Source organism: Alexandromys fortis, unplaced genomic scaffold, assembly GCF_014885135.2.
Source record: "Alexandromys fortis isolate MF-2015 unplaced genomic scaffold, M_Fortis_MF-2015_v1.1 scaffold_133, whole genome shotgun sequence".
Taxonomy (NCBI): Eukaryota; Metazoa; Chordata; class Mammalia; order Rodentia; family Cricetidae; genus Alexandromys; species Alexandromys fortis.
This window is the reverse complement of record NW_026068030.1, coordinates 4,851,174-4,877,395: the sequence shown is the minus strand read 5'-3', so window position 1 is coordinate 4,877,395 and position 26,222 is coordinate 4,851,174. Positions and strand designations below refer to the sequence as shown.

At 41.3% G+C, this 26,222-nt stretch overlaps 1 protein-coding gene across 11 annotated transcripts in view; it reads left to right on the top strand.

Annotated features, from left to right (window-relative positions):
* The window catches only part of Ezh2 (enhancer of zeste 2 polycomb repressive complex 2 subunit), a 54,603-nt gene extending 28,381 nt beyond the window's left edge, over window positions 1–26,222 (top strand). For 4 of the 11 annotated variants that reach the window (XM_050164443.1, XM_050164444.1, XM_050164441.1 and 1 more), the window contains exons 4-20: window positions 3,213–3,329; window positions 7,298–7,418; window positions 8,191–8,331; window positions 9,850–9,955; window positions 10,485–10,663; window positions 13,253–13,344; window positions 14,774–15,014; window positions 16,028–16,197; window positions 16,572–16,666; window positions 17,717–17,757; window positions 18,176–18,301; window positions 19,248–19,426; window positions 22,568–22,663; window positions 23,646–23,727; window positions 24,499–24,579; window positions 24,747–24,831; window positions 25,902–26,222. In XM_050164443.1, coding sequence (XP_050020400.1) covers window positions 3,213–3,329; window positions 7,298–7,418; window positions 8,191–8,331; window positions 9,850–9,955; window positions 10,485–10,663; window positions 13,253–13,344; window positions 14,774–15,014; window positions 16,028–16,197; window positions 16,572–16,666; window positions 17,717–17,757; window positions 18,176–18,301; window positions 19,248–19,426; window positions 22,568–22,663; window positions 23,646–23,727; window positions 24,499–24,579; window positions 24,747–24,831; window positions 25,902–25,962 — 2,013 coding nt within the window. In that variant the 3' untranslated portion in view covers window positions 25,963–26,222. The remainder of the gene's footprint in view (window positions 1–3,212; window positions 3,330–7,297; window positions 7,419–8,190; window positions 8,332–9,849; window positions 9,956–10,484; window positions 10,664–13,252; window positions 13,345–14,773; window positions 15,015–16,027; window positions 16,198–16,571; window positions 16,667–17,716; window positions 17,758–18,175; window positions 18,302–19,247; window positions 19,427–22,567; window positions 22,664–23,645; window positions 23,728–24,498; window positions 24,580–24,746; window positions 24,832–25,901) is intronic. The other 7 variants (XM_050164442.1, XM_050164439.1, XM_050164448.1 and 4 more) reach the window with 4 other exon arrangements.

The following is a 26,222-nucleotide window of genomic DNA, read 5'->3' as shown; positions in this document are numbered from 1 at the left end:
ATCTATCTATCTATCTATCTATCTATCTATAATGGCTTAAAGGCTGGTCCAGCTAGTCCAACAATGGCTGTCTACCAATGGAAGGTTCAAAATCTAGTAGTTGTTTAGTCCATGAGACTAGATGCTTCAGCTGATCTTCAGTGTACACTTAATCCTGAAGGCAAGCAAAGAGAGAGCAAGTTTTCTTCTGTGTCTTTTATAAAGGCTACGTGTGGCCCAGATTAAAGGTGGATCTTCCCATTCAAAAGATCTGGATTGAAGATGTATCTTCATACCTCAAAGATCAGGATTAGAAGTGGGTCTTCCCACTTGAAATGATTTAACAAATAAAAAATCCCTCACAGGTGTACCCAGCCATTTGGGTTTTAGTTAATTGGGTTTTAATTAATTAGGGTTTTAGTTAATAATTTAGTTAATTTGGATTTTAGTTAATTCAAGGTAAAAATCAAGAATTGCTGTCATACTAATCCACCTGAAAGGCTGCATATAATCTTATTACTCTGGAAACAGATGCAGAGGGAGACATGTCCTGGTGTATAGCTTTAACCCAGCCAGAGGCAGGAAGATCTCTGAGTTCAAAGATAGCCTTTCCTACAAAGCAAGTTCTAGGCCAATTAGGGACACCATGACATCTTATCACAAACAAACAATAACAACAACAAACATGGCACAAAAACTTGGGTTTGCTCCCTTTCTTTCCTTAAGTCTTGAAGAAAAATTAAGGTGGGCCGGGCGGTGGTGGTGCACGCCTTTAATCCCAGCACTCGGGAGGCAGAGACAGGTGGATCTCTGTGAGTTCGAGGCCAGCCTGGTCTACAAGAGCTAGTTCCAGAACAGGAACCAAAAGCTACGGAGAAACCCTGTCTTGAAAAATCAAAAAAAAGAAAAAAAAAAAAAGAAAAAAAAAAGAAAAATTAAGGTGGTTTCAGAAATAATTTTCAGCTTCTCTTTAGGGTTGATGGAAGGTGAGGTCTCCTCTTTTCTTGGCTGATGGCCTTCCTAGAGTTGATGGTAGCTCACATTTTCTTTTGGGATGAATGCTTTCCTGTACCTTCTTCATTGTTCTCCTGGAGAAATAGAAGTATGTGTGAAATATTGACAGTTCATTGTGTCTCAGCATGAACTAATTAAATGAGCCATCAAATATCCAAGATGTATCATTACACACTTGGTAGCTGTTGGTATAACTCCCATGTACTTTTTTGAGACTGGTCTTAACTGGCCACAGGCTAAAGATCACACAGAGGCACGATGGGTGTAGCTGTTGTTGTCCTTTGGGGTGTCCTACCTAAAATGGGGACTATTTACTCATGGGGTAGTGGTGAATTTTAATGTCAGCTTCAGTAAAGTCTCTGCCTGGCACATAGTAGGATGTGTTAATTTTTTCCCCTTCCCAGCAGGCCATTCACCCGCACTCCTCTACGATTTTCCATAACACAATTTTTACTCAGAACCACTCTTCTGCCAAGAGTCTCAGTTTGGTTGTGTACTCCTACAACTACTATTTTTGGTTTGACTTCCCTCTCCAGCCACACAGTTGCCTATTGTACCAGCTGGTTGATGTGAGTCTCCAAGCTCAGAAGAGCCTTGTTACTTAGCAGTGAGCTGTGTTTCTCTGAAAATGTGGCACCGTCATAACTAGTTTGATGGAGGAAGGTAATTGGTTAATTATAATAAACCAACTGCTTGGCCTCATAAGCTTAGAACATAGGTGGGTGGAATAAACAGAATAGGATGCTGGGCGGAAGAGGAAGTGAGGTCAGACTCTGCTCTGCTCTCTGGAGCAGAGACGCCATGCTCAGCTCTCCTGGGTAGACTCGACAGCTCTGCTCTGGAGCAGAGACGCCATGCTCCGCTCTCCCGATAGCTCTGCTCTCTGAGGCACACGCGATGAAGCTCCGACCCAACATGGACATAGGTTAGAATCTTCCCGGTAAGCGCACCTTGGGGTGCTTACACACATTATTAGAAATGGGTTAGAACAATATGTAAGAGCTAGCCAATAAGAAGCTGGAACTAGCCGGGCCAAACAGTGTTTAACAGAATACAGTTTGTGTGTTGTTATTTCGGGCATAAGCTAGCAGGCGACCGGGGTGCTGGGGACGCAGCCCCGCCGCTCCTATTTCAACACTAGTTTTCTGTCTTCACCATTGCTGGCAAATCGTCTGTAATGTCCTGTGTGATCTTGAAATTGGAATTAGAATTAGAAACTCAAATTGCTAAAGTAGACCTCCTAGAGACACAACTGAACCGGTAAAAATGTTACAGAGACTTGCAACAGTTTTTGGCCTGCTAAATTATGAGTAAAGTATTGAATGTGAAAGATTCAAAGAAGGTAAAGTTGCTAAGTAGCTGGCAGTTTTGTGTAATTTTCCTGTAAATCCACACATAACATTTCCTTACTTGTCTTACTTGCAAATTCCGTGGCATTTCCGGATCATGTCATTAGGGAGATGGGTATGCTTACATCATGGTTAGCGGCTGAGGGTGGGGTAGGGTCCCGAGGTGCTGCAGAGCTCAGGCCGGTTTTCCACGTAGGCGTTCTCAGGGCTCTGAACTGAACTTTCTGTTGGGGACAATCAGCAAGTGCAGTCTGTGATTTCATAAACCTGTTTGAGATACTGTGCTGAGCATTATTTTGAGGCATAGAGGGAGAATCGTACTTGTTCCTTCAGTTACTTTTCACCTTACAGAGCTTATGTTTCATCCCTTGGGGGCTTGTGGATGCCGCAGAACTGAAGTGATGGGTGCCTGTCATGTGGCAGAGATGCGGCACTGGAGGTGTGGTCATTTATGCTGTAGCCCATGCCGTTCTGTTTTCTCTGCTTCTGTCAGTTCTGCTTATGGTCTTATGATTTAAGTACACAGTTGGTATATATATTACACTCTATTCTATATGGTTGGGTGGTCAGAATTTAATATAAGCTCAAGTTTTTAGAGAAAGTTTGCAGCAGCAGATTAGATTTCTGAGGCTAATATGAAAACTGTTCTTGATCCTAACTGTTAATGGTAAGTATGAGAAAGGCTGGAGGGATTTAAAACTTGCAAATTCTAAAATGTTTTCACCTTGAGATTTTATGAGCCTTTCCATCTTAGGTAAAAATCTTGTTCCAAGCTACTTAAGAATTCAGCATCTGTTCACAGTATGATGACGGCAGCTTAAGGTTGATCTTTTTATTTTTAAGAGGAAATTTTATTGTGTTCTTTTTCAGTGTTCAGTAACCAGTGACTTGGATTTTCCAGCACAAGTCATCCCATTAAAGACCCTGAATGCGGTCGCATCGGTGCCCATAATGTATTCTTGGTCACCCTTACAGCAGAATTTTATGGTATGTAAGTGATATAGCTTCTGTCTGTTTGATAATGTACTTAAATAGGAAACAAGTTAATTTTTGTCATGGTGATAAAGATAAAATAATTTTTTAAAGCTACCAAAATGATATCACTTGGAGTGATTTTTAAAAAATAGTTGAAATGGCTTAATCTCCTTTTCCTACATTCTCCACAACAAAAGTAGAAGCAAACACGTTAAAAGATGGAGTTTATAGTTCTTATTCTTTAAAAGTGCAGTGTTCTGTGACCTCATCCTGACTCTCCATTTTGTTAACTGAGAGCTTGTCATCAAACAGTTTAAGGAAAAGTTAGAGATAGTGGCATCCCTTTATGTTAGTTTGAGGCCAGCCTGGTCTGCATAGCAAAGAACACCAGTCCAAACTTTAGTAATAAAATGCTAATTTAATTCTTTTTTTTTTTAAATATTTATTTATTTATTGTGTATACTGTATTCTGCCTGCATATATGCCTGCAGGCCAGAAGAGGGCACCAGATCTCATTACAGATGGTTGTGAGCCACCATGTGGTTGCTGGGAATTGAACTCAGGACCTCTGGAAGAGCAGTCAGTGCTCTTAACCACTGAGCCATCTCTCCAGCCCCCGCTAATTTAATTCTTAATGGAAATAGAATGAAGGAAGGTTGAACAAAAGAAATTGAAGAGTGTATTCTTGGCTTGTATTGTTAAATAAAAAATACACACATTGGGGCTAGGGAGATGGCTCTATGCATGCATGAGCAAGTCAGGCAGGTTGGTATAGGCTTGACTTGTAATACTAACACTGGGGAGGTGGACACAGGCTCCTTGGCTGGGCAGCCAGGCAAGCCTAATCAGTAATCTGTAGTCTAAAGTTCAGAATAACTCAGGATGAATGCTCTTGAAGAACACAGGCAAAGTTGGCTATTGGCTTCAACACACACATAGTAATCATGTACTCGTATGAATGCTGCGCGTATGCATGCAGACATGCACGCACACACCACATAAAATAAAAGCACCTTAACTTTACTCACTTGATGTATGGAATGAAATGTTGAGAGAATATCTTGATGAAGTTAGAGACTCGCTGTACAGAATTGCTTCCTGGAAGGTTTTTGTCTTGCTGCTGTTTGAATAGCAGACATTTACAAAAAAAAAAAACAAAAACAAAAAAACAAAAAAACTACAGTTAGTGAGTTTTCTGCCACTCTGACAGTGTCAGTTAAAGATACTCTTGTGAAGTTGAATAGATGTTTGCATTTAAGGCTTTACTAAAAATACTGCATTTGAGAATCATTTTGGTACCTTAAACGAGGCTTCATATTTTCAGATTGGGATTGTGAAAGAATTTAATGTTTAAAATTGCCTGAGGGCAGTTTAGATCATTTTTGGGCTTTCGTCAATGACCAAAGCAAATTAGATGGCTGTTATGGCTAACATATACTTTAGGAACAAAGGTTAGATGGCTACCACCGAGAAGATAAAGTGAACAGATATTTAATTTTGACTTCCTTTCAAAGAAATGTACTCAGTTTAGATGGGAGTTGTGCATGCAAAATGAAATGAAACTTGAGTTGAGGGCAGATATTCTTGGACCAGAGAGAGTGTGTAGATATTTGTGGACCTGAGAGAGTGTGCTGATATTCGTGGACCTGAGAGAGTGTGCAGATACTCGTGGACCTGAGAGAGTGTGCAGATATTCGTGGACCTGAGAGAGTGTGCAGATATTTGTGGACCTGAGAGAGTGTGCAGATATGCTTGAGCCTGAACAAATACATTAATCTCTATATTTTCCTTTTGTACTTCAGACTTTGCTTTTGTCTCAATTTTCATTTCTTTCTTTATCTAAACTTATAATAAACTCAAAGTTTGTTATCTAGTGATCATTTGAAAAAAAAAATGTATCTTCCTGTTTCTTAGTTGCCTGATGGTCACCTATGTCTCTCATGGTCTTTTCTAGTGTGTTCTTTCCTGTTGATTGTTGTCGTAGTCTGGTCCTAGGCTTATAACATTTAATTCTTAAAATATTCCCCGTGACCTTGAGTGAGTCTTAGCCAGTTTGTCCTGTTTTTCAGAGTTAATTTTCTAAAACTCAAATTTTAATTAGTACCTGTTGAAGGGCCTGTACCGGCCTGCTGTAACTTGGTTTCTTTATACATGCTTCAGAACCATCCAGTCGTGTATAGTTGCTGTCATTTTTGAAACTTTTCTTCCTTCTATATTGTTGGTTTTTGTCCTCTGTGTTCTCAGCTATTCTAGTCTCCTCCACACTGTTCTTTGCCCTTCCCAGCTGTCAGTTAGAATTTGATGTAACTTACCCATCCTGTTTATTAGCACTATCAACTTTGATGTATGTCTTGTTCATCAAAGTATTGAAAATATTTTCTGTCGCTGTAGAATATTCTGATTTTAGAAGCACAAACCATTTTGGCATAAACTTTATAACAGGATCATTGATACTCTGTTTCGTATCTGTATCAGTTATTTTCTTGTTGCTATGATAAATCACCAATTCCCAAGCAACTTATAGAAGGAAGGACTTATTTGGGCTTATGTTTCCAGAAGTGGTAAGACTCCACCATGGCAGGCAGGGCGTGGTGGCCAGAGCAAGAAACTGAGAGATCATATCCTCAACTGAATTACAAAGCAGAGACAAGGTGGGCAGAAAGGGAGAGAAAGAACTAGAAGTGAAGTAAGGCTATGGAATCTTAAAAGCCTGTACCCAGTGACATGCTTCTTCAAGTAAGGCTGCACCTCCTTAGCCTTCTAAGCATCACTACCAACTGGGGACCAAGTGTCCAAATACATGAATATATGGAGGATATTTCTCATTGAGACTACCGCAGTATTGCTTAGAGTTTTATTGTATTGAATACCTTACTTCCTAGATCATCTAATGAAGTCAATAACTCTTTACTTTTTTGATAAGTCACATTCATCAGTTTTAGTATAATGCCTTCCATTTCAATATCTGCAATAAGAATGTCTTAAACTTGCTACTATAGTGATATTTCATTTGTATTTTAATAAATAAAGCTTGCCTGAAAATCATAAAACTGCTACACTAGTCAGCCTTACAGACCACCCAGGCAGTGGTGGCACACATCTAATCTCAGTAGCCACACTAGTTTGCCATAGAAACTGGGTGGTAGTGGTACACGCTTTTAATCCCAGCACTCTAGAGAAGATTATAAAACAGGAGGAGACAGCTCTCAGACACAGTCTCATTCTGAGATTCCTGGAGGCAGGATCGCTATTTCAAACTGAGGTAGAGGTAAGAGCCAGTGGCTATTTTGCTTTTCTAACCTTTAGGTTGAACCCTGGTATCTGTCTCTGGTTTTTTATTAATCATGCTGTCTCATGTAACCTGCAGCAGTTTTCTTTCTTAGAGGTTCTCTGCCACCCACCCCACCCCTTTGATTTCTCAAGACAGGAGTTCTCTGTGTAGCTCTGGCTGTCCTGGAATTTACTCTGTAGACCAGGCTGGCCTTGAACTCATAGAGATCTGCCTGCCTCTGTCTCCCTGAGTGCTGAGTTTAAAGATGTGTGCCACCACCCGCCCAGCTCTTAGAGGTTCTTAAAGGGAGGATTACATGTGAGATTAAATACAGTTATAGTAGTTAAGAGCTTGCTCTAGAGATCTGGGTAAAGAAAGTGCTCTTGAAAAAGACTGTTTTTAGTTATTCATTGACTTTTGTGTGTGGTGCTGGGAACTGAGCTTGGTTTTCAGCATGCTGAACAAGTGTCTCCCATTTAATGAGCTATATTTGCAGTACTCACATGGAGGGCTTAAAATTGTGTGTGTGTAGGTCAGAGGACAGCTTGTTGGGAGCTCTCCTATACATGAATCTGCGGAGTGAAGTCTGGTGGTCAGGCTCAGCAGCAAGCTTCTTTACCTGCTGAGTCATCTCTCTGGCCCTTGCAATGAGTTTTAAAAACATTTCAATAATTAGAATACACTTGGTTTTAATTTTTTTTAATTTTAGGTGGAGGATGAAACTGTTTTACATAACATTCCTTATATGGGAGATGAAGTGCTGGATCAGGATGGCACTTTCATTGAAGAACTAATAAAAAATTATGATGGAAAAGTTCATGGAGACAGAGGTGAGCTATATGTATATTCTCTTGGAGGCTTTGCTAAGGACTTGAAATGCTTGGTTTCTTAAGCATAGGGTTTGCAAAAAAAATTGTAATAAAATTAATTTTGTGCTTGACTATAAAGGGCTAGCCTGGACTTAGAGACCTACATTTTTAGCGTTTCTTTTGTTTTTCCATTGGAAGATCTTATTTGCTACTTGGTAACCACCAGTAACTGGTTATAAACTGTAGCAGCGACATTTTATAGGAATGGAGTGTGTGTATTTGGTAAGCTTTAAATAGTAAAATTAATTAGGTTTAAGGCTCTATTTATGGGATGTGTGCTTCAGAAAGCCTCCCTGCTCAAAATGCCTTTCGTCAGGGCTGCCGTAACTCCTGAAATTGAGTGAGTCATCAGAATCCTGAGTTCAAGGTTTCTGTGTACAGGAGGCTCCCTTGATACCTATGAGAAGGGAGATATGGTCATATTATAGTGGAAAATAAGGTTTGAAGTGGCCAGTTAGTGACACAGGTTGGGAGAAGGCTAAAGCCACAGGTCCTAAAAGATTAGGTGAATAATGGGCTCTGGACCATCTAGGTTGGGGTGATTCCTGAGAAAGCAATAGATGCTCAAGATAGATACTGTTTTCTTGCTGGCTGTGAAATGATTTTGACTGGCCTTATCTGCCCCCACGTTACAGTGCTGTGCTGATAGCGATGACTGTCCTTCCAGATTAGGAAACACATGCATAATCTTGTGTCAGTTACACTTTCCCCTCTCTTTCTTACTGACCATTAGAATGTGGATTTATAAATGATGAAATTTTTGTGGAGTTGGTAAATGCTCTTGGCCAATACAATGATGATGACGATGATGATGATGGAGATGATCCTGATGAAAGAGAAGAAAAACAGAAAGATCTAGAGGATAGTCGAGATGGTATGTTTAATACTAGTTTTTTGTATGGGCCTTCCATCATTTAAAATAAATGTGTGGAGTTAGTGGACGGTTCAGTGGGTAAAGGTGCTTACCATCCAGCTGATGAATTGAGTTTGATCCCTAGGAACCTACACTGTGGAAGAAGAGAACTGACTCTCCTAAATTGTCCTCATATCTTCACATGAGTATACACTGTGGCACCTACATAGACCAGGCTGGCCTCAAATTCACAGATATCTGCCTGCCTCTGCTTGCTGAGTGCTGGGATTAAAGGTGTGCACCACTACTGCCGGCTTCGTTAACTGTTACATCTTAGTAGTACAATCAAATATATTCTCTGCAGCATGTCATTCTTCATTGGAGCTAATTTCCTTTGCCAGGCAAAGGAAGATCATCCTTTTGGACTTTGTTGATCAATTATCATAATCATCTTTATAATAACATCATATATTATGTATGTTGTATTCTGACTTCATATTCACCAGCTCACTCACCTTCCACAGCTCTCTAATGCAGGTGTTATCAGATCCACTATATAATGGAAATGGGCTTAGAGAGAAATGGGCAATTGAAGATTGTGATAGTGGGAAGTAGAACCCTGCGCTCCAAGGCGATGACCTAGGTCTCACTCCAGAGCTGTGCTATTGCCTGTGCACTTGTTACGGATTATTAGAAACCAGTCTGTCCTATGGCAGAGCCCAGAACACTGTTCTCCCAATAAGCCTAGCATTAAAAGCATAGTAGAATTGAGGGGAGAAGTGCGATTTCGCAAGGCATGGATTCTTTGTAACAGAAACACACCTTAAGGATCAACTGGATGAGCGCAAAGTTCTGCACGCTGCCTGCAGATCTGAAAGTGGATTAGTAAGATTAGTGATCATCTCTGACACAAAGCTGTTAGTTGCAAATAATCAAAATCTGAGGGTTCTGTCTTCCAGAGCTCTTAAAATGAATTTTATGTTTGTTCATCAAATACTCCACAGGCTTTTCCATTAGAAGGACGTGATAGAGCTTGTTGGCACAATCTCAGCACTTGAAAGCGAAGGCAGGAGAGTCAGAAGTTCAAGGTCATCCTCAGCTATGTAGAGTTTTCTGTCACCTAGGGCTACCCTAGGCAAACCTCCCCCACAAAACAAAACAAAAACCCCAGCCAGTCGTAGCTAGAAACACTAGACTAGAAAAGTGGGCTGGCGAGATGATCACCGGGCAAGAGTGCTTGTTGAGCAAATCCTGATGACTTGAGCTCGAATCCCACTGCAGAAGAGCACTGACTCTCACATACACATGGTGCACACACTAAAAATAATAAAATAACCACCAAAAGTTTGAAGTCAGCCTGTTCTACTTCTTTGCAGGCCAACTAGAGCTACATAGTAAGAGTCTTTGTCTTCCAGCCTCCCCCAAAATGAACCAAAGTTGATAGTTTCTTAGAAAATCAGCTTTGTTGAGATACTGTGATGCAGAGAAAATGATTGAAACGTGTTTCTTTCACCTCCCTCATCACAACTCACTGTTTAGATAATAAAGAGCACTGCCCGCCTCGCAAGTTCCCTGCTGATAAAATCTTTGAAGCTATTTCCTCAATGTTTCCAGATAAGGGCACAGCAGAAGAACTTAAAGAAAAGTAAGTAACATTTTTTTTTTTTTTAAATATGGGCAGTCTTAGTTTATTCTAAATGGAATTACTGTGCCTGATGAGCCGTTCCATAGTTCACAGCTCACATGCTATTTCAAGCCCAGGCTCTCTCTCAAACACACCTACACCCCATTCTTGTACTGTGTGTTATAGGATGTTTATTGCATAGACAGTAAGTACACATGAGTGTTCATGTACAGTTTGCACTAGTATATTGTAGCAAACCATTTCTGGGTACTGGCAGAGATTTTTATATTTAATTGAGACTAATATAATATCCTCTTCTGTGGTGTGCCTGAATTGTATTAATGAGCTTGATTCTTGCTTTGCCATGCACGATACCATGACTGGTTCTTTGTATAAGTAAAGACTATTATGGGTTACATATTTTTTTTGTGTGTGTTTTAGCTAAGGTAAACATTAAAAAAAATCAAACTCATGGAAACCTTTTTGAAATTTTATTTTTAAAAAGTGATTTTTCTTCCTGCTTTACATACATGTTTTCGTTTGTTGTCAGATATAAAGAACTCACTGAGCAGCAGCTCCCCGGTGCTCTGCCTCCTGAGTGCACCCCAAACATAGATGGACCAAATGCTAAGTCTGTTCAGAGGGAGCAGAGCTTACATTCATTCCATACACTTTTCTGTCGGCGATGTTTTAAGTATGACTGCTTCCTACATCGTAAGTGCAATTATTGTACGTTTTCATTTTCTACTTTTGTTGTTGAAATATGTATTAAAGCAAGTTTTGTCATTTACCGCAGCTAGAGTGTGCCGATAGATCTTGTCGCTGCTAGAGTGTGCTGATATATCTTGTAGTAAAGGTTGAGAAGTATGTTACATCCCTGTATTGTTATTTTCACCTCGATAGAGGATTCCTCTGACATATTTTATACACATTTAATTCCAGTTGTTGCTTCCCATTAACTTGGAGTACAGGCAGTGACTCTTCACAAGGCTGTTATCTAGTGAAGTTCTGATAGTGAAGGAACTCATAGCTCAGAAAAATATCACTGATATTTCTGAATAAGAAGCAAATTTTACTAAGTAGCAAATTGGCTGAAGGGCATTTATATAAACAAGTTATTGCCTAATGTTAAAATATTTTATTTCTTTTTGATCCACTGAGTAATTGCTTCATAAGTATTTGCATTTCAATACAAAACAAAGCATAAAATATTCTTAGTGTCAGTATGAAAACTTAATTTTCCCTTGACATTTCTAGGGAATGAGGTTTCTAGTAAAATTTCCAGGTAAGTAGAATTTGTGTTTGTTGAGACAGGTTCTCACAGTCAGTTGTGGCAGAAGCTAGCCTTGAACTGCTGATTACTCAATCCTCTTGCCTCAGCCTCCTGAGTGCTAAGATTAAAGGGATTAGGGGTATGTGCCACCACACCTGGCTTGTGGTGACACTTACAGCTATATCTTTTTCACCTATTTTACATTTTTTTTACTTTATCTGTTTTTATTGCGTCTTTCCACTTATAATTTGCTATAATAACACAAATTTTGTCCTGGAAATATTAAAGTGTGTGTGTGTGTGGGGGGGGAGATTATAGTATTTTAATCTTAAATTAGAAATACTTGAAGAAGGTTTCTCCACTAATAGGCCCGTCTCGTGTTGACTGTGCACTTCGTCTGAAGTGATGCTTTGCTAGTTTCCGGACCTGGGAAGTTGTCTTAATTTCCCTCTGTCTATTAGTGAGCACCTTACTTGGACCTGTCAGTAAATGTGAAGTAAAGTTACATTCCAAAACACAAAATAACAACGCTTTCAAGGCATCCACTGCCTCTGGCTCTAAACTAAGTCTGCTCTCTTCCTCAGCTATCCCTGAGCCTGGAGGAAGGGGGTGTGGTGATGTCTCATGTAGGTCTGAACATTCTTCAGTCTCCTGATCTCTGCATCCTGACCAGTTGTGGGTCTCTGTGTTAATCACATCTACTGCAAATAGAAGCTTCTCTAGTGACGGTTAAGAAATGCATTGACTTATGGTTATAATGATGTTACTAGAAGTTGAGTTAATACTTTCTCCATTTGGCAAAATAATAGTATTAGGCTCTCTCCTCTTCACAGCATTGGTTGAGTGATAGTTTTTGCATGTGAGCACACTTTTTGGCACATGCATGCCTTGTGTGAATGTGGAAGTCGGTTTGTTGACGTTGGTTCTCTCCTACCGTGTGGATTCTAGGAATTGAACTCAGGTCATCAAACTTGGTGATAAGCGCCCTTACACCTGGTGAACCATCTTGCCAGTCCCTTTAAGTGTATTTTAAGAATAACTTATTTTGAGCTAAAACAAATTTACAACACATTAGAACTATAACCTGAGCATTATTGAGGCAGAAGCAAGATTGCTTTGCCTAGGCTATATAGCACAGCTTTGGTCAAAACTAAACCAACACAACAAAACCCAGCTACCACTAAAAAGGTTTGTTTGTTGAAAACAACTTGGGAACTTAGCTCAATGGTTGAGCCTTGCCTAACAAGGCCCTGGTTTGGATCCCTAATATTTGAGGGGAGAAGATAGAGCGGAACCTTTATGGGAAAAGGTCTTTACAAATGCTACCACCAAAGAGAAAACAGCCAAATATCCCACATGGTTGGTTCCGTTAATATCATTTATTTAGCCAAATTAAGATCATTTTCATCTTGGTGATTTTGAATAGTTATGGCGTTTTCCATCTTGTGAAAGAACAACTGGTGTGCACTCCCTGGAACCGAATCCCGCCATTGGGGCATCTCTGTAGATACATAGCAAGGAGAACCATTTTCTACCCATGCCGAGTCAACTGACCTTCCTCTAGAAATCAAGGAATCATGTCAGAGCTCAGCACAGTGATAAACACAGGAGGTGAGGCAGGAAGATTGCCCTGAGTTAAAGACAGCTTGGGAAAGATACAACCCTTCTATCTCACCCCCTCCCGCAAAAAAAACCCTCCCTACACAGAGAAATTGTAGATGCCAGAATATTTTTTATAAAATTAGGAAATTTGGTTTCTTTTTGCAATATTTTTACTTGTTGGAGATACTCAAGTAAATGTTTGTAGTCATACTTTATGCCCATCAATCATACTTGCAAGGGGAAAATAAAAATTATGAATCATTCCAGAGTTTGCCATGTTTTTTAACTTTGTTGGAGAAAGAATGATCTATACCCCGTGATAGATGGAGGGAGTTGTATAAACTGCATACTTGAAAGATATTGGTAGATTTTTTTCAGTGGATTTGGGAAATGAAAAAGTAAACTTTATAGCCATATTCAGATACTTTGTGTTTATTTTATAGCCTTCCACGCAACACCCAATACATATAAGCGGAAGAACACAGAGACAGCTCTGGACAACAAGCCTTGTGGACCACAGTGTTACCAGCATCTGGTGAGATTTAGTGCTTTGTTTCTCTGGAGGGCTCTTAAGAACTTGGTGGAGGTGGTGAAGCAGTGCTAATGCTGTCTGGATCCATACTTACATGGCCATATGACAGGCAGTGTTCTCACCCTCGTTCCTCTCATAGCTGTGTACTGCACAGTGTAGTCTATTAATCTTGTATTACTCTTCGTTATTTGTGTTACTTCTTCAGCAATGTTTCTCGGTCTTTAGGATCAAGGACTCTCTACAAAGTTTATGAGCGTACGAGGCATAGATAGCCCACTTAAGACACCAGAAACTCAGTAATCGTGCAGGCGTTCCTGAGCCTTTCGCATGGACGTATCCCTTCTGTGAATGTTTTAGGCTACTTGTAGTTTGAGCTGTACCATAGATCCCACAGATTTTCTTTTTTTTTTTTTTTTTTTAAATTATAGAGATTAGGAGTAAGGGATTAGGAAAATATGAGGCAGGAAAGTTGTTTTTTTACGGGTACTATCTTATTTTTTACCATTTCCCCTCTTTGAACCAAGCCACTCCTACCTAGGAACTAAGTGGGTATATATTGCCTGTTGGATTTTGGACAGAAGATTCAATGAATGGCACCTACAGAAGGTATCCTATTTTAAGCAATTTGGTTTTGTAGAGTGAAGTATAAAACTGTTGGCTCCTTTCAAACTTTTCCCTTCTATTTCCACTAAAAAAATAAATAAAAATTACGAAAAGGAATTCTTGAGCACTGTTTTATATTCTTTATAAGGCAGAACTTTATTGGCTCATCTAAAATGTTTCTGTGGTCTCTTTTACAAACCATACTCTTACCATTGTTTTATACTTTCTGAGATTGGATTGTGATACTTCAGAATGCAAAATGTAACCCTTCTCTTGTTCCTAAAAGTTCTTTCTTGTCTTCCTGTGACTTTGCATCCTTCACAGGAAAAAATATTGGATGTTTTAATAGTAAGACCGGAAGTGACTAAGTCATGCATGTATATGTTTTGTGTCCTGGTATACTTTAAATAATACCTTTAAAGAGGTATGCATTATTTTAAGTTTTGAAATAGGAAGTCTGACTTGACACACTTTAGTATGTGAGATTCTCTTTTAAGTATACTGTATGTATATGTAGAGAAAATACCTTTATTATGCAAAATACTTTAATATTTTAACTTTTAACATATTTTATAAATTCATCATGTAGAACTGCCTTGCCTGATTTTGCATCATTAGAACAAAATATTGAACCTATTTTTATGTTTCTGAACTCTTGGAACTATCAAAAGCAGACGAAAAGTTGGGTATGTTGATATACAAATGACTCTGGTAATGGATACCGTGATAGATTCGTGACCAACTTGTGTTATGCAATGTCTTAATTCTATTCCACCAAAATAAGGTTTAGAACTTTACCCTGATGCTTCCTCCATTTTTCATTTTGCAGGAGGGAGCTAAGGAGTTTGCTGCTGCCCTTACTGCTGAGAGGATAAAGACACCACCCAAACGTCCAGGGGGCCGCAGAAGAGGAAGACTTCCAAATAACAGCAGCAGACCCAGCACCCCCACCATCAGTGTGCTGGAGTCAAAGGATACAGACAGTGACAGGGAAGCAGGGACTGAAACTGGGGGAGAGAACAATGATAAAGAAGAAGAAGAGAAGAAAGATGAAACTTCTAGCTCCTCTGGTAAGATATGTGGGATAAGTGAGTGCTACTGCTTTGAAAGTTGAACTTTCTGAGGGTTCAGATCACAGAATGCATGTAGGTACAGACAGCTGGAGTTATAGGCAACTGTGAGCCACCTGATTTGTGTGTTGGGAACCAAATTTAGATCCTCTCTGCAATAGCGGTATGCTCCCTAACCATAGAGCCATCTCTCCAGGGCTCTTACCTCCCTCCCTTTCATTGCTAAGGTCCGAGAGTTCTCTCAGTCTCTGGCTGAATGGTTTGTGCTCTCTCCTGCCAGCCTTGTCTTCCAGCAGGAAGGTCTGCCCCTCGCTCTTGCTGTTGTACCCTTCCCCGGTCCATCTGTCTTTGATGGAGCATGATGAAACTGAGGACCTATGCATAGGTCCTCATAAATACTGCTCATAAATACTGCTGCTGAGTTTATCTTCTGTTTACTGAGTTTTAGTTCTTTCAGCTCTGCGAACAATACTGTAAATGACAATAGACCCCATATGTGTTTATTTGATAAGTCTGTGTTAAAGGAAGCAGAATTTCATGGGCTCTGTTGGGGAGGATGAAGATCTTTCTGATATTGTTTCTAGCTTTACTTAATTCTAAAATACAATTACGTGCCTTGTGTTTTTCTTAAGCATACCCCGATTTTTGCTTGTTCATATTGTGTGTGTGTGTGCATGTGTACATGCCATGGTGTACATATGAATGGCAGAGAATAAACTCTTGGGTAGGGCCTCACTTTCCATCTTATTTAAGATAAGATCTTCTGGTTGCTTTTTCACTGCCTTCTCTGGGCTAGCTGGCCTGTGAACTGCTGGCGAGTCTCTTGTCTCTGTCTTATTTCCTTGTAGGAGTGCTGGGATAACAGATGCCTGTGCTGTGTGTCTGACTTATGTGGTTGAGAGCATTTGAACTCTGGTCCTTGTGCTGCCATGATAAGAGCTTTTACCCCCTGACTCATCTCCCCAATGTCTTAGTCATTATTTCTTGACTAGTGCTAACATTTGGTTTTGTAGAAGCAAATTCTCGTTGTCAAACACCAATAAAGATGAAGCCAAATATTGAACCTCCTGAGAACGTGGAGTGGAGCGGTGCTGAAGCCTCCATGTTTAGAGTGCTCATCGGTACTTACTACGATAATTTTTGCGCCATTGCTAGGCTAATTGGGACCAAAACATGTAGACAGGTAAGCATGTGTGTTCAAAGAGATTTAAGTACAGGGATAATAGGTGCTCATTGTCCAGACTTGGAGTGTCTTAATATCATTCTGTTCATCTTCTGAAAAGAATTATTTCTCTCCTTCCCTTAAGAAAATTAAAACAGTAGTATTCTTTAGCTAAGTTTCTGAATTTCCCCAGTTTAGAATTCAATTTGAATGTGGTATATCTAAATAGACAGAATTGAAATTTGGCCAGACCCTAAATTTAGCTATGCTCCCGATGTGATGGACGGCAGTGGTTTCTACTGTGTCTATATACCTGGTACTGTCCTGAGAGACGAACATCTTCCCAGTGTAGAAAAGCATGGATGGCTGTTCATGTTAGTCTGCCTCTCACCTAGGTGTATGAGTTCAGAGTCAAAGAGTCCAGTGTCATAGCGCCTGTCCCCACTGAGGATGTGGATACTCCGCCAAGAAAGAAGAAAAGAAAGCATCGGTAAGTCTGCGGAGGAGCCGGTGCTGCTGCCAGGCTTCTCCCAAGAACAGGAGTCAGTTTTCACTTGAGTGAGTATGAAAAAGGCTTTAAACGGCCTCAGACATAGACCTAGAGAAACCTCATTTCTCTCGCATGGTTGCTGTGACTTTTTATATGTGGTCACTTCAGTATATTTGTTATGTCAAGTCATAAAAATTTTGGTTACCATATTGGTTTTGGTTGAGAATGACATATTGCAGTACATACTACATAAACAGTTCCTTTAGCCATTTGGTGTGGAATGGTGTAAGATGTATTCCTGCTTTGCTCTCTGGGCCAGTGTTTGGAAGTGTCTTACTCTAGGAGCCTGGATTTTCTGAGTGTGTACTATAGTCTGATATTTAAAGTGAGCCTCCTCCCAGTCTGTGGCTATGGCCGCTCACAAATACTTATGTGAATGACTATACAGAATGCTTTTGTAAATGTAGAGCCAGGGAAACCATGACTGGATCCCCCTCCCCAACCCACTGTTTTTTAAAATGAAAATGTAGTTGAGTAGGTATGGGAGCAGTTAGGTTATGCTTCAAAAATTCTATATAGGCCCATATTGTATGTGTTTCATTGCTATTGTAAATCATTTAAAACTTTAGAGAAATTTTCCCATGGGAACAGGAATTTAGGCTTTAGTAGATGCTTCTAAATTTTTGGTTGAACAATTTCTTACCATGCAGTTCAATTGGATGGTTAATGATGCTGAAATTATGAAAAGTACCAATATCCATGTAATTCAGACAAGACTAAATCAGTAGATACACAAGACCTCCATAGTCTTATAGGCAGCATGGACAAGTGCTTTCTTGCCCAGCTTTTGGGCGTGGCACAGCAACCTGAGCTGCTTCCCAGGTGAGTCTGAGCTGACAAGCCAGCAGAGAGTGGTACTGGCAGGCTCATCGTGGCTCTCCAGCACTGCCGCGTTTATTACACAGACAGGTTCACTTAAACAGGTCTGGGGTGATTTGTAGCTGGTTGTTCTTGCACCTTCACACAGAAGTTTCTTCTTTTTTTTTGCAGGTTGTGGGCTGCACACTGCAGAAAGATACAACTGAAAAAGGGTCAGCACCTTCCCATTTAACCTCATTAGCCTAAAACTTCGTTTGTTGTCATTTGTTTTAGAATAGAAACTGGATTGAAGTTTTGGTTATTCTGATTTAATTGACTTCTGCTTAGCAAATCAATCTAAATGGAATGTGTGTTGCTCCCCAGTTACTGCCTTGAGAAAGGGAAAGCGAGTGGAGGAGTGAGGAGTGAGAAGCAGGAAGTAGCACTTTGGCAGGGGGGCTGACAGGTGAAGCAGGGTTTTAAGCACTTGCGGGGGTGGGAGGTGACTTTTTCCGCAGGACTGTGTGTCGGTCAGTGAAGGCAGCCAGTAAAGGACGTTCCAGAGGTACTGGGGAAGAATGTCTTGTTAATTGTGATGATCATTTCCCATCTCCCTGGATTCATTGGCTGCGTGCTGTTATCTTTACTCAGACGGCTCCTCTAACCATGTTTACAACTATCAACCCTGTGACCATCCACGACAGCCTTGTGACAGTTCGTGCCCTTGTGTGATAGCACAAAATTTTTGTGAAAAGTTTTGTCAATGTAGTTCAGAGTGTAAGTATTTGTTGCTTTGGTGAAATTGCATGAGAATTGAATAGGCCTTTGGTCAGCCACTGAAATGGTGATATATTAAGACCTAAGGACTGGGAGTGCTCTCTTATTGCTGTAGGACCATTGAGCCTTTATGTGCTAATGTCTAGTCAGCCTTTTGGGCAATGTGAGTGTGTGTGTACACACGAGTCAGGCAGAGTTGTAGTAATGGATTGGATTTGTCTGTTCTTTTCCTTGGTCATTTGAATTGCAGCAAGTGACATAGACTGTAAGGACAATCTCCCCAAGCCTTCTGTGGGCATCAGAGGAGTAAGTTAGGGTTTTAGTTTGCAGAGTAAAGGAAAGTAGCGTACGGGCAGTAAGTTTTTAGAATCACTTAACGATGCTGTACAAAGAATTTGAATACCACGGGATGGATTAGAAATGTGGTTTATTACACTGGTTCTCAGCCTTCCTAATGCTGTGACCTTTTAATACAGTTCCTCATGCTGTGGTGACCCAAAGCCATAAAATTATTCTTGTTTTTTTTTTTTGTAATTTTGTAATTGTAATTTTGCTGTTGTTATGAGCCATAATGTTAATATTTTTGGAGATGAAAGTTTGCCAAAGGGGTTTTGACCCACAGGTTGAGAACCGCTGGCTTATTGGAATGGTCAGGGCCATGAATACCATTCAGTCCAAGACCTTCCTTCACATATTTAATCAGAGAACTTAAACTCATATGCCATTTCATAATTATAAAATGGACAACAAACCCCAGCAGTGCTCCTTCTCAGTCCTAGCAGCTTCATGTTTGCTGTTCCATTTCCTCATCCCTACAGTGGAATAGTAAGGGGAAGGCTGTGAGGATTCATGTGCTCAGCAAGACATTGGCTACGTTCCTATAAAGGATTGTATAAGATGATGATTGCTGGATATCGTGGTGATGGTGATGAATTTATCCCCGAAGGTCAAAACCGCTTTCCTGGGTGCCGGTGCAAAGCTCAGTGCAACACCAAGCAGTGTCCATGCTACCTGGCTGTTCGAGAGTGTGACCCTGACCTCTGTCTCACATGTGGAGCTGCCGACCACTGGGACAGTAAAAACGTGTCCTGCAAGAACTGCAGTATTCAGCGGGGCTCTAAAAAGGTAAATGATAGTCATGTCTGGAAACTTTTTGTTGATAGCATCTTATGTAACCTATGCTGTCTTCCAACTCTCTGTGTAGCTGAGAATGAACTTGAATTTCTGATCCTCTTGCCTCTGCCTCCCGAGTGCTGGGATTAAAGGTGTGCGCCACCACCGCCCGACCCACGTGTGATTTCATATGGTGCTGTGGGTTGAGCCCAGGGCTTTGTGCATGCTAGATAAGCACTCTACCAAGAGCTCACCTTCTCCGCATCCTTTGGGAGATGGTCTCAGCTTTTATGTGGCAATGACGAAATAAAAGTGACCCTTAAAGGTACAGCTGATGAGAGAGAGAAATGCTCAGGTGGTGTTTGGATAATGCAGGTGTCATCCCCTCCCCATCCCAGATTGAAGGTTTGATCATTTGTTACTCTTCAAGACTTATTTTTGACTGAACTCTTGACTCTTATAAGTGGAAACTCCCAACAAGGATAGCCTCCATCTCTTGGCAGTCTGTTCCTGGCATTTTTCTTTGACTTCATTCTCTTGGCCAAAAGTTTAGTACATTCTGTAGCTTCCTCCTTGTTTTTCTTAGTGTGTTGTTTCTTCTTGGTTGTGTGTGTTGTAGGATACAAGGAGTAACAGAACGCTGAATCTTGGGTGCTTTAGTCCTCAACTTTTTTTTTGTTTAAGGGATTTCTGGCAATACTTTGGTGGTCATCATCATCTTTAGAGAAACTGAAAAGCTTTCAGATTCTACTAGTTCTTTTAAGCCCAGACCACTGAGGAACAGTATCTGTCAGTCCAGAATAAATAGCCTTCTCTCTCTCTCTCTCTCTCTCTCTCTCTCTCTCTCTCTCTCTCTCTCTCTCTCCCTCCCTCCCTCTTAACAAAATTACCAAATTGAGAACACTCATTGGCATCCACAAACAAACTTGAACTTCTCTTTCCAGTTCTCCTTTGTCTGTAACAAGAATGCCCAGTCTCAATTGCAGGTGCACACTTGGCCATAGGTCAAGATACTTTGCTTCATGGGAGAGCCTCTTTTGTTTCCCACCGCTGATTCAGACCACATCAGCAGCTTCTTCTGTGGTGGTGAACTTCTTATAGATGTGCGAAGTTTGCTTTCGTCGTCTGTTTCAGGGAGTAGTGTTGACAGCTGGTGGCTGGAGAGCAGATACCCAGCCTCGTCTTGACACAGTCAGCCACCTCAATGAGCCATTGCACTCTCATGTTTCCCATAAAATAAATGCTGTACTAGGTGTAAGGTGACCCTGATGTTCTGAGACATAGTCGGAAATGCTATCAGAATTGAAATTAGGCATTATTATCTAGTATTTTAATAGTTGGTTCAAACTTTCTTGTTAACACAAAGACATTCTGTCCCCTCAGTAGAAACAGATGTGATTTCTGTCAGAGTACAGGCCCATTCTCTGCATGTGGGTTTTTGTTGCTGTTTTATTTTTTTGTGCATAGTAAAAGACTGGGAATGTACCTGACAAGGGTAGAACAGAATAGGAATAGGTACATTCAGACGATCTGGGAATCCCTTTAAAGGCCACAAGAAGGTTCTGAGTGAAGCATGCTAAAGAGCCATGATGAAAAGTTATGTCACCTGGGTGGCGGTGGTGCACACCTTTAATCCCAGCACTCAGGAGGCAGAGGGAGGCTGATCTCTTAGTGTGAGACCAGCCTGGTCTACAGGGAGTCCCAGGATAGCCAGAGCAACATAGAGAAACCTTGGCTCGAAAAACAGAAAACAATGGTCATCTTGACCTTCTTAGTAGGACTGATTAATCATGACACACTTCATGGCAGTTTTCTGTGTTATGAGAAATTGCTAGAAGGAAGCTGCTATGGAGGAAATGGCAGTGTCTCCAGAATAAACACCAGTAGAGAACCAGAACATGGCAGGGCGGTGGTGGCGCACGCCCTTAATCCCAGCACTCGGGAGGCAGAGGCAGGTGGATCCCTGTGAGTTCGAGGCCAGCCTGGTCTACAAGAGCTAGTTCCAGAACAGGCTCCAAAGCTACAGAGAAACCCTGTCTGGGGGGGAGGGAAAAAACCCAAACAAACAAACAAACAAAAAAACAAGCAAACAACAACAACAAAACAAATACAAAGACCCCAGAATGTGCTGTGGGCTTGAGCAGGCTGCAGAGTGGAAGATTGATTTGTGCTGCGCTCCATTAGATTTGTTTCGGCAACCAGCTGTGGTGGTGTACCCTGTTCAAGGGCAGCCTGGGTCCCACAGTGACACCATGTCTGTCTCAATCCAAAAACCAGGGTCTGGAGAGATGGTGCTATGGGTAAGCAGCTTGCCTGCCGATGTGGGGACATAAGTTTATATCCCAGCACCCACATTGAAACCCAGGCATAGCCATGCACCACCAGTGCTGGTGGGCCTGGGGTCTATCTGAAACAGCTCCAGGTTCAGTGAGAGAGATGCTGTCTCCAAAGTAAGGTGGAGAGCAATAGATACAGTACCTGAAGATGCTCCTAACCTGCACATGTTACATACATAGGCAAACATACATGTACACACACATGCATACACATACATAAACACACTAAATAGATAACTAACAAAAGTAAAATTTGTATTTCTCAGTTTTGCCATGGTGACAAAATACCCGAGGAGAAACAGCTGAAGGGCTGAGGTTGGTCTGCTGCTCCTGGCCTGTGCAGAGTGCGGCAGAGCATCACGAAAGACACACAGTGACCTCCTCCTCCAAATCAGAGCTCACTTAGTCTGTATCCCCTCCCAGGAATGAATGCTGTCAATTTGAGTCTACCTGGAGATTAATCTGTTAATTAGTTCAGAGCCCTCACAATTCAGTCACCTCTAGGTGATCAGTCCACATGCTGGGGCCTGAGTTTAGGTCACGTGGACCATTTGGGTTGTGTTTGGTTGAAAATGAGTTAGTAGAGGACGATGAGAAGTAAGAGTGAAGCAGATCTTACATAGTTCCCTTGCTGCAGTGGCCACGACACCAAAGGCTTGGTTTGGTTTCCTATAAGGGGATATTTATCCTGAACTTTTCCCAGACACACTTGACAACTCTGAACCTATCACATCACGTGGGAAAGACGGCTCTGCGGTCTCTGCAGCCTGCAGTCTGCCCGCCTCACGGCTCACATGTGGTTGTGCTTGTTTTCTAGCACTTACTGCTGGCACCGTCTGATGTAGCGGGCTGGGGGATCTTTATCAAAGATCCTGTACAGAAAAATGAATTCATCTCAGAGTACTGTGGAGAGGTAAGGCCATCATAATGCAGTGGTTTTGTGTAGAGCAGCAGCTTGCATTGTTTTGGATAGATTTCACTGGACAAGTCCATATTAGAATGAACTAATACTAAACACCCATTAGCCCGGGCTTACTTGTAGATTTGGTTTGCATAGTAACTACCTAGATTGCTTTAGTTCTTGTCATGTTTGGCTTTTATTACCCGGAGATAAGGGGCTTGGGAACAAGAGCTTTGCTGTGTGGTCCTACTTAATTGGCAGATGAGCTGAATGGGACCCAGAAACAACAGCATTACTAACTTGGCCTTTTTAGTTGTAGGGCTGGGGGAAAAAGTTGTAAGATAGCTTCTGAAAGTCACAGTTTGCATTTTTTTTTTTTTTTTTTTTTTTTTTTTTTTTTTTTTTTTTTTTTTTTTTTTTTTTGCTCATCAGAAAGACGATGTTGTCATTTTCTCTAGGCATATTGCTTAGGACTTAGAAATCTCTCTGATTAGGAATTCTTAAAAATGTCACTTTGGTGTCAGGAGGTGGTGGCGCACGCCTTTAATCCCACCACTCGGGATGCAGAGGCAGGTGGATCTCTGTGAGTTTGAAGCTAGCCTGGTCTACAGAGCGAGTTCCAGGATAGGCTCCAAAAACTACATAGAAAAATCCTGTATTGAAACACAACAAGTCATTTTTGACAGTTCAGTGGGTAAAGGTACCTGCTGCCAAGTTGATGACCTTAGTTCCTAGGACTCACATGGTGAAGGAGAGTAATGGTTCCCACAGGTTGTCTTTTGACCTTCACACATACTGGGGCATGAGTATACAATTGCTTCCCCCATAAATTAATAAATAAAATGTAATGAAATTTAAAAATTCTTTACTATTGTACATTCCTAAAAAGGGAAGAGAATGTGACCCTTTGAAGAGGAACCAAAATTCTGCTCGTTGGCTCTTTGATGTCCTAACAGGTGTCATCACTTGATCCCCTACACCTTCTTCCTTTTAGATCATTTCTCAGGATGAAGCGGACAGAAGAGGGAAAGTGTATGACAAATATATGTGCAGCTTCCTGTTCAACTTGAACAATGGTATGTTCTGAGCTTTGGAATTGGTTTGGGATCTGATTGCTGGTTGAGGTCAGCAAGATGCTGGAAATGAGGCATCTGTCCACAGAAACAGCTCCTGGAACAGCTCCTGGAATTTCTTATCACCAGACCTAGGCTGGGGCTGTGTGAGGAGAGGGGAAGTCCCCATTGAGTAGAAGGGCTGTGTTTGCTGGAAACAATGAAACAATGAGTCCAAGCCTCTGCCACAGACTCTGGCTGTGAGGGGACATTGTGTCTCCCACTGATGTGGCTTGCTGCATATTCCCTGGGACTTGGAGTCTCTGTCGTTCAGCACCCCTCAGTCAGTGCCTCTGACCTCGGAGGACGGGCACATTTGGGGAAGCAAGGCAGCAGCTCGGTCTGTGAAAATGTGTACGCAATACATTCAGAGAAACTTACAGCTAGACCAATAGAACGGTTTTGTTTTTTAATGAAAATGTTCTGTAGAAATATTGTAATCTTGAATATTAATATGTCTACTTGATGATGTTCAGAGAAGTCCGGCAGGACCGCATTTTTAAGGCATGTTTGCTCAGCAATATATAATTGAGAAGTCATGGCATTTGAGAGCCATATTTAACAACCAAGGAGTCATTTTAATCTAGAATAGCATTTTCTTCCAAACGTCATTTCATATTGAATGAAATTGAATGTATTATTTGCCTCTGAAGTGGAATCCTGAAGAACTCCTCCTAAATTGGTAATAGCTGATCCATGATTGAAACTACTCACTGGATTATTTTTTCCTTTTAGATTTTGTGGTGGACGCAACCCGCAAGGGCAACAAAATTCGTTTTGCTAATCATTCCGTAAATCCAAACTGCTATGCAAAAGGTAAGCTTTTAAGTTGGAATTGCCAATTTCATGTAAAAATTCCTTTTTTTTTTTTTTAAACCAATCAAGTGAGAGCAGACTTCAGTACCCCTGGGGCACTTGCTGCGTGGAGTCCCTGTCCCCGGCCTGTCGTCATGCCCACTACCAGCCCCCGTTTCTCTTTGCAGTTATGATGGTGAACGGTGACCACAGGATAGGCATCTTTGCTAAGAGAGCCATCCAGACTGGTGAAGAGCTGTTTTTTGATTACAGGTTGGTAAAATACACTTTTAGTATAATCTACAGGCTTTCCCTTCCTGTACTGTGGGCTGAGGTAAAAGGCTAGTTTTAAGATCTTTACCAGATCTGCCATCGTCATTGGAAGGGGCATTCTTTTAACTCGAGTCCCTGTTTGCCGTGGGCACCAGTAGAGAGGTATATGTTCCCTCAATGTAGGTTCTCGTGTGTTGATTATACAATGTTTATTTGAAAAAACAAAAAAACAAAAACAAAAACCAAACAAACCCCATGCCGAAACCTGCATTTAGCACCCTGCTGTGCCCCTGGGGTTTACCACGTCTCAGAGCACATCTGTATTCTACAGCACCCTTTCTCGTTGATGCAGTTTTTATATCTTTATGGGTGGCACATTTATATCTTCGTTGTTTTAATTCTTAGTGTGTGCTACCCTGTGGTCACTGGATTCTTTGGGGGAAGCTATTCCCAACCACTGACAGTGCAGAGCTCCACTGGCAGGAGGCAGGCTGGCAGTGTAGTCCACCGGGCTGTGGGGCAAACCTGACCAAACAGTTATTTAAGGTGATCGGTAAAGATTTCTAGTCAGAGAATTCCTGTTGCTGCAATGGGGGCCTGTGTGTGCCTAATTTTAGCACACTGTGGTGTGTGTATAGCTGGAGGGAATTAGGTGACATCTGGCGACTGGAACAGGGTCCTCGTGGGGAGGTCACTACGAGCAGGCCAGGGTTAGAGGCAAAGCTGTCCAGCTTCCTTAGTGCCCGGCTTGGCGCCTATTTTCCGACTCGGCACAGCCAATGGGGTTGCTCTTTGGCACTAGCTATTTTTTCCAAATCATGATTTTGCTTTCCCAGCATTAGACCAGACATGACAATGTAGAGTTGGTTCAGAGCAGAGTACAGAAGGGCACAGGGAGGGCTGGGGATGCTCCTAGCACAGGCGCTCTCCACTAGTTGTGATCAGTGGCGGGTGCCTGCAGCTGTGTATTGGGGTGGGCTGTGTGTGTTTTTAGGGACCTAATTCTCCACGTCAGCAGGCTTGGTTTTCCTATATTGGACAGGAGTCATTTCTTGTTCATGTCGTTTCAGATACAGCCAGGCTGATGCCCTCAAGTATGTGGGCATCGAAAGAGAAATGGAAATCCCTTGACATCACTACCTCTTCCCCTCCTCTCTGAAACAGCTGCCTTAGCTTCAGGAACCTTGAGTACTGTGGGCAATTTAGAAAAAGAAAATGCAGTTTGAAATTCTGAATTTGCAAAGTACTGTAACAGTAATTTATAGCAATGAGTTTAAAATCGACTTTTTATTGCCTTCTTACTAGCTGCAAAGTGTTTTGTACCAGTGAATTTTTGCAATAATGCAGTGTGGTACATTTTTCAACTTTGAATAAAGAATACTTGAACTTGT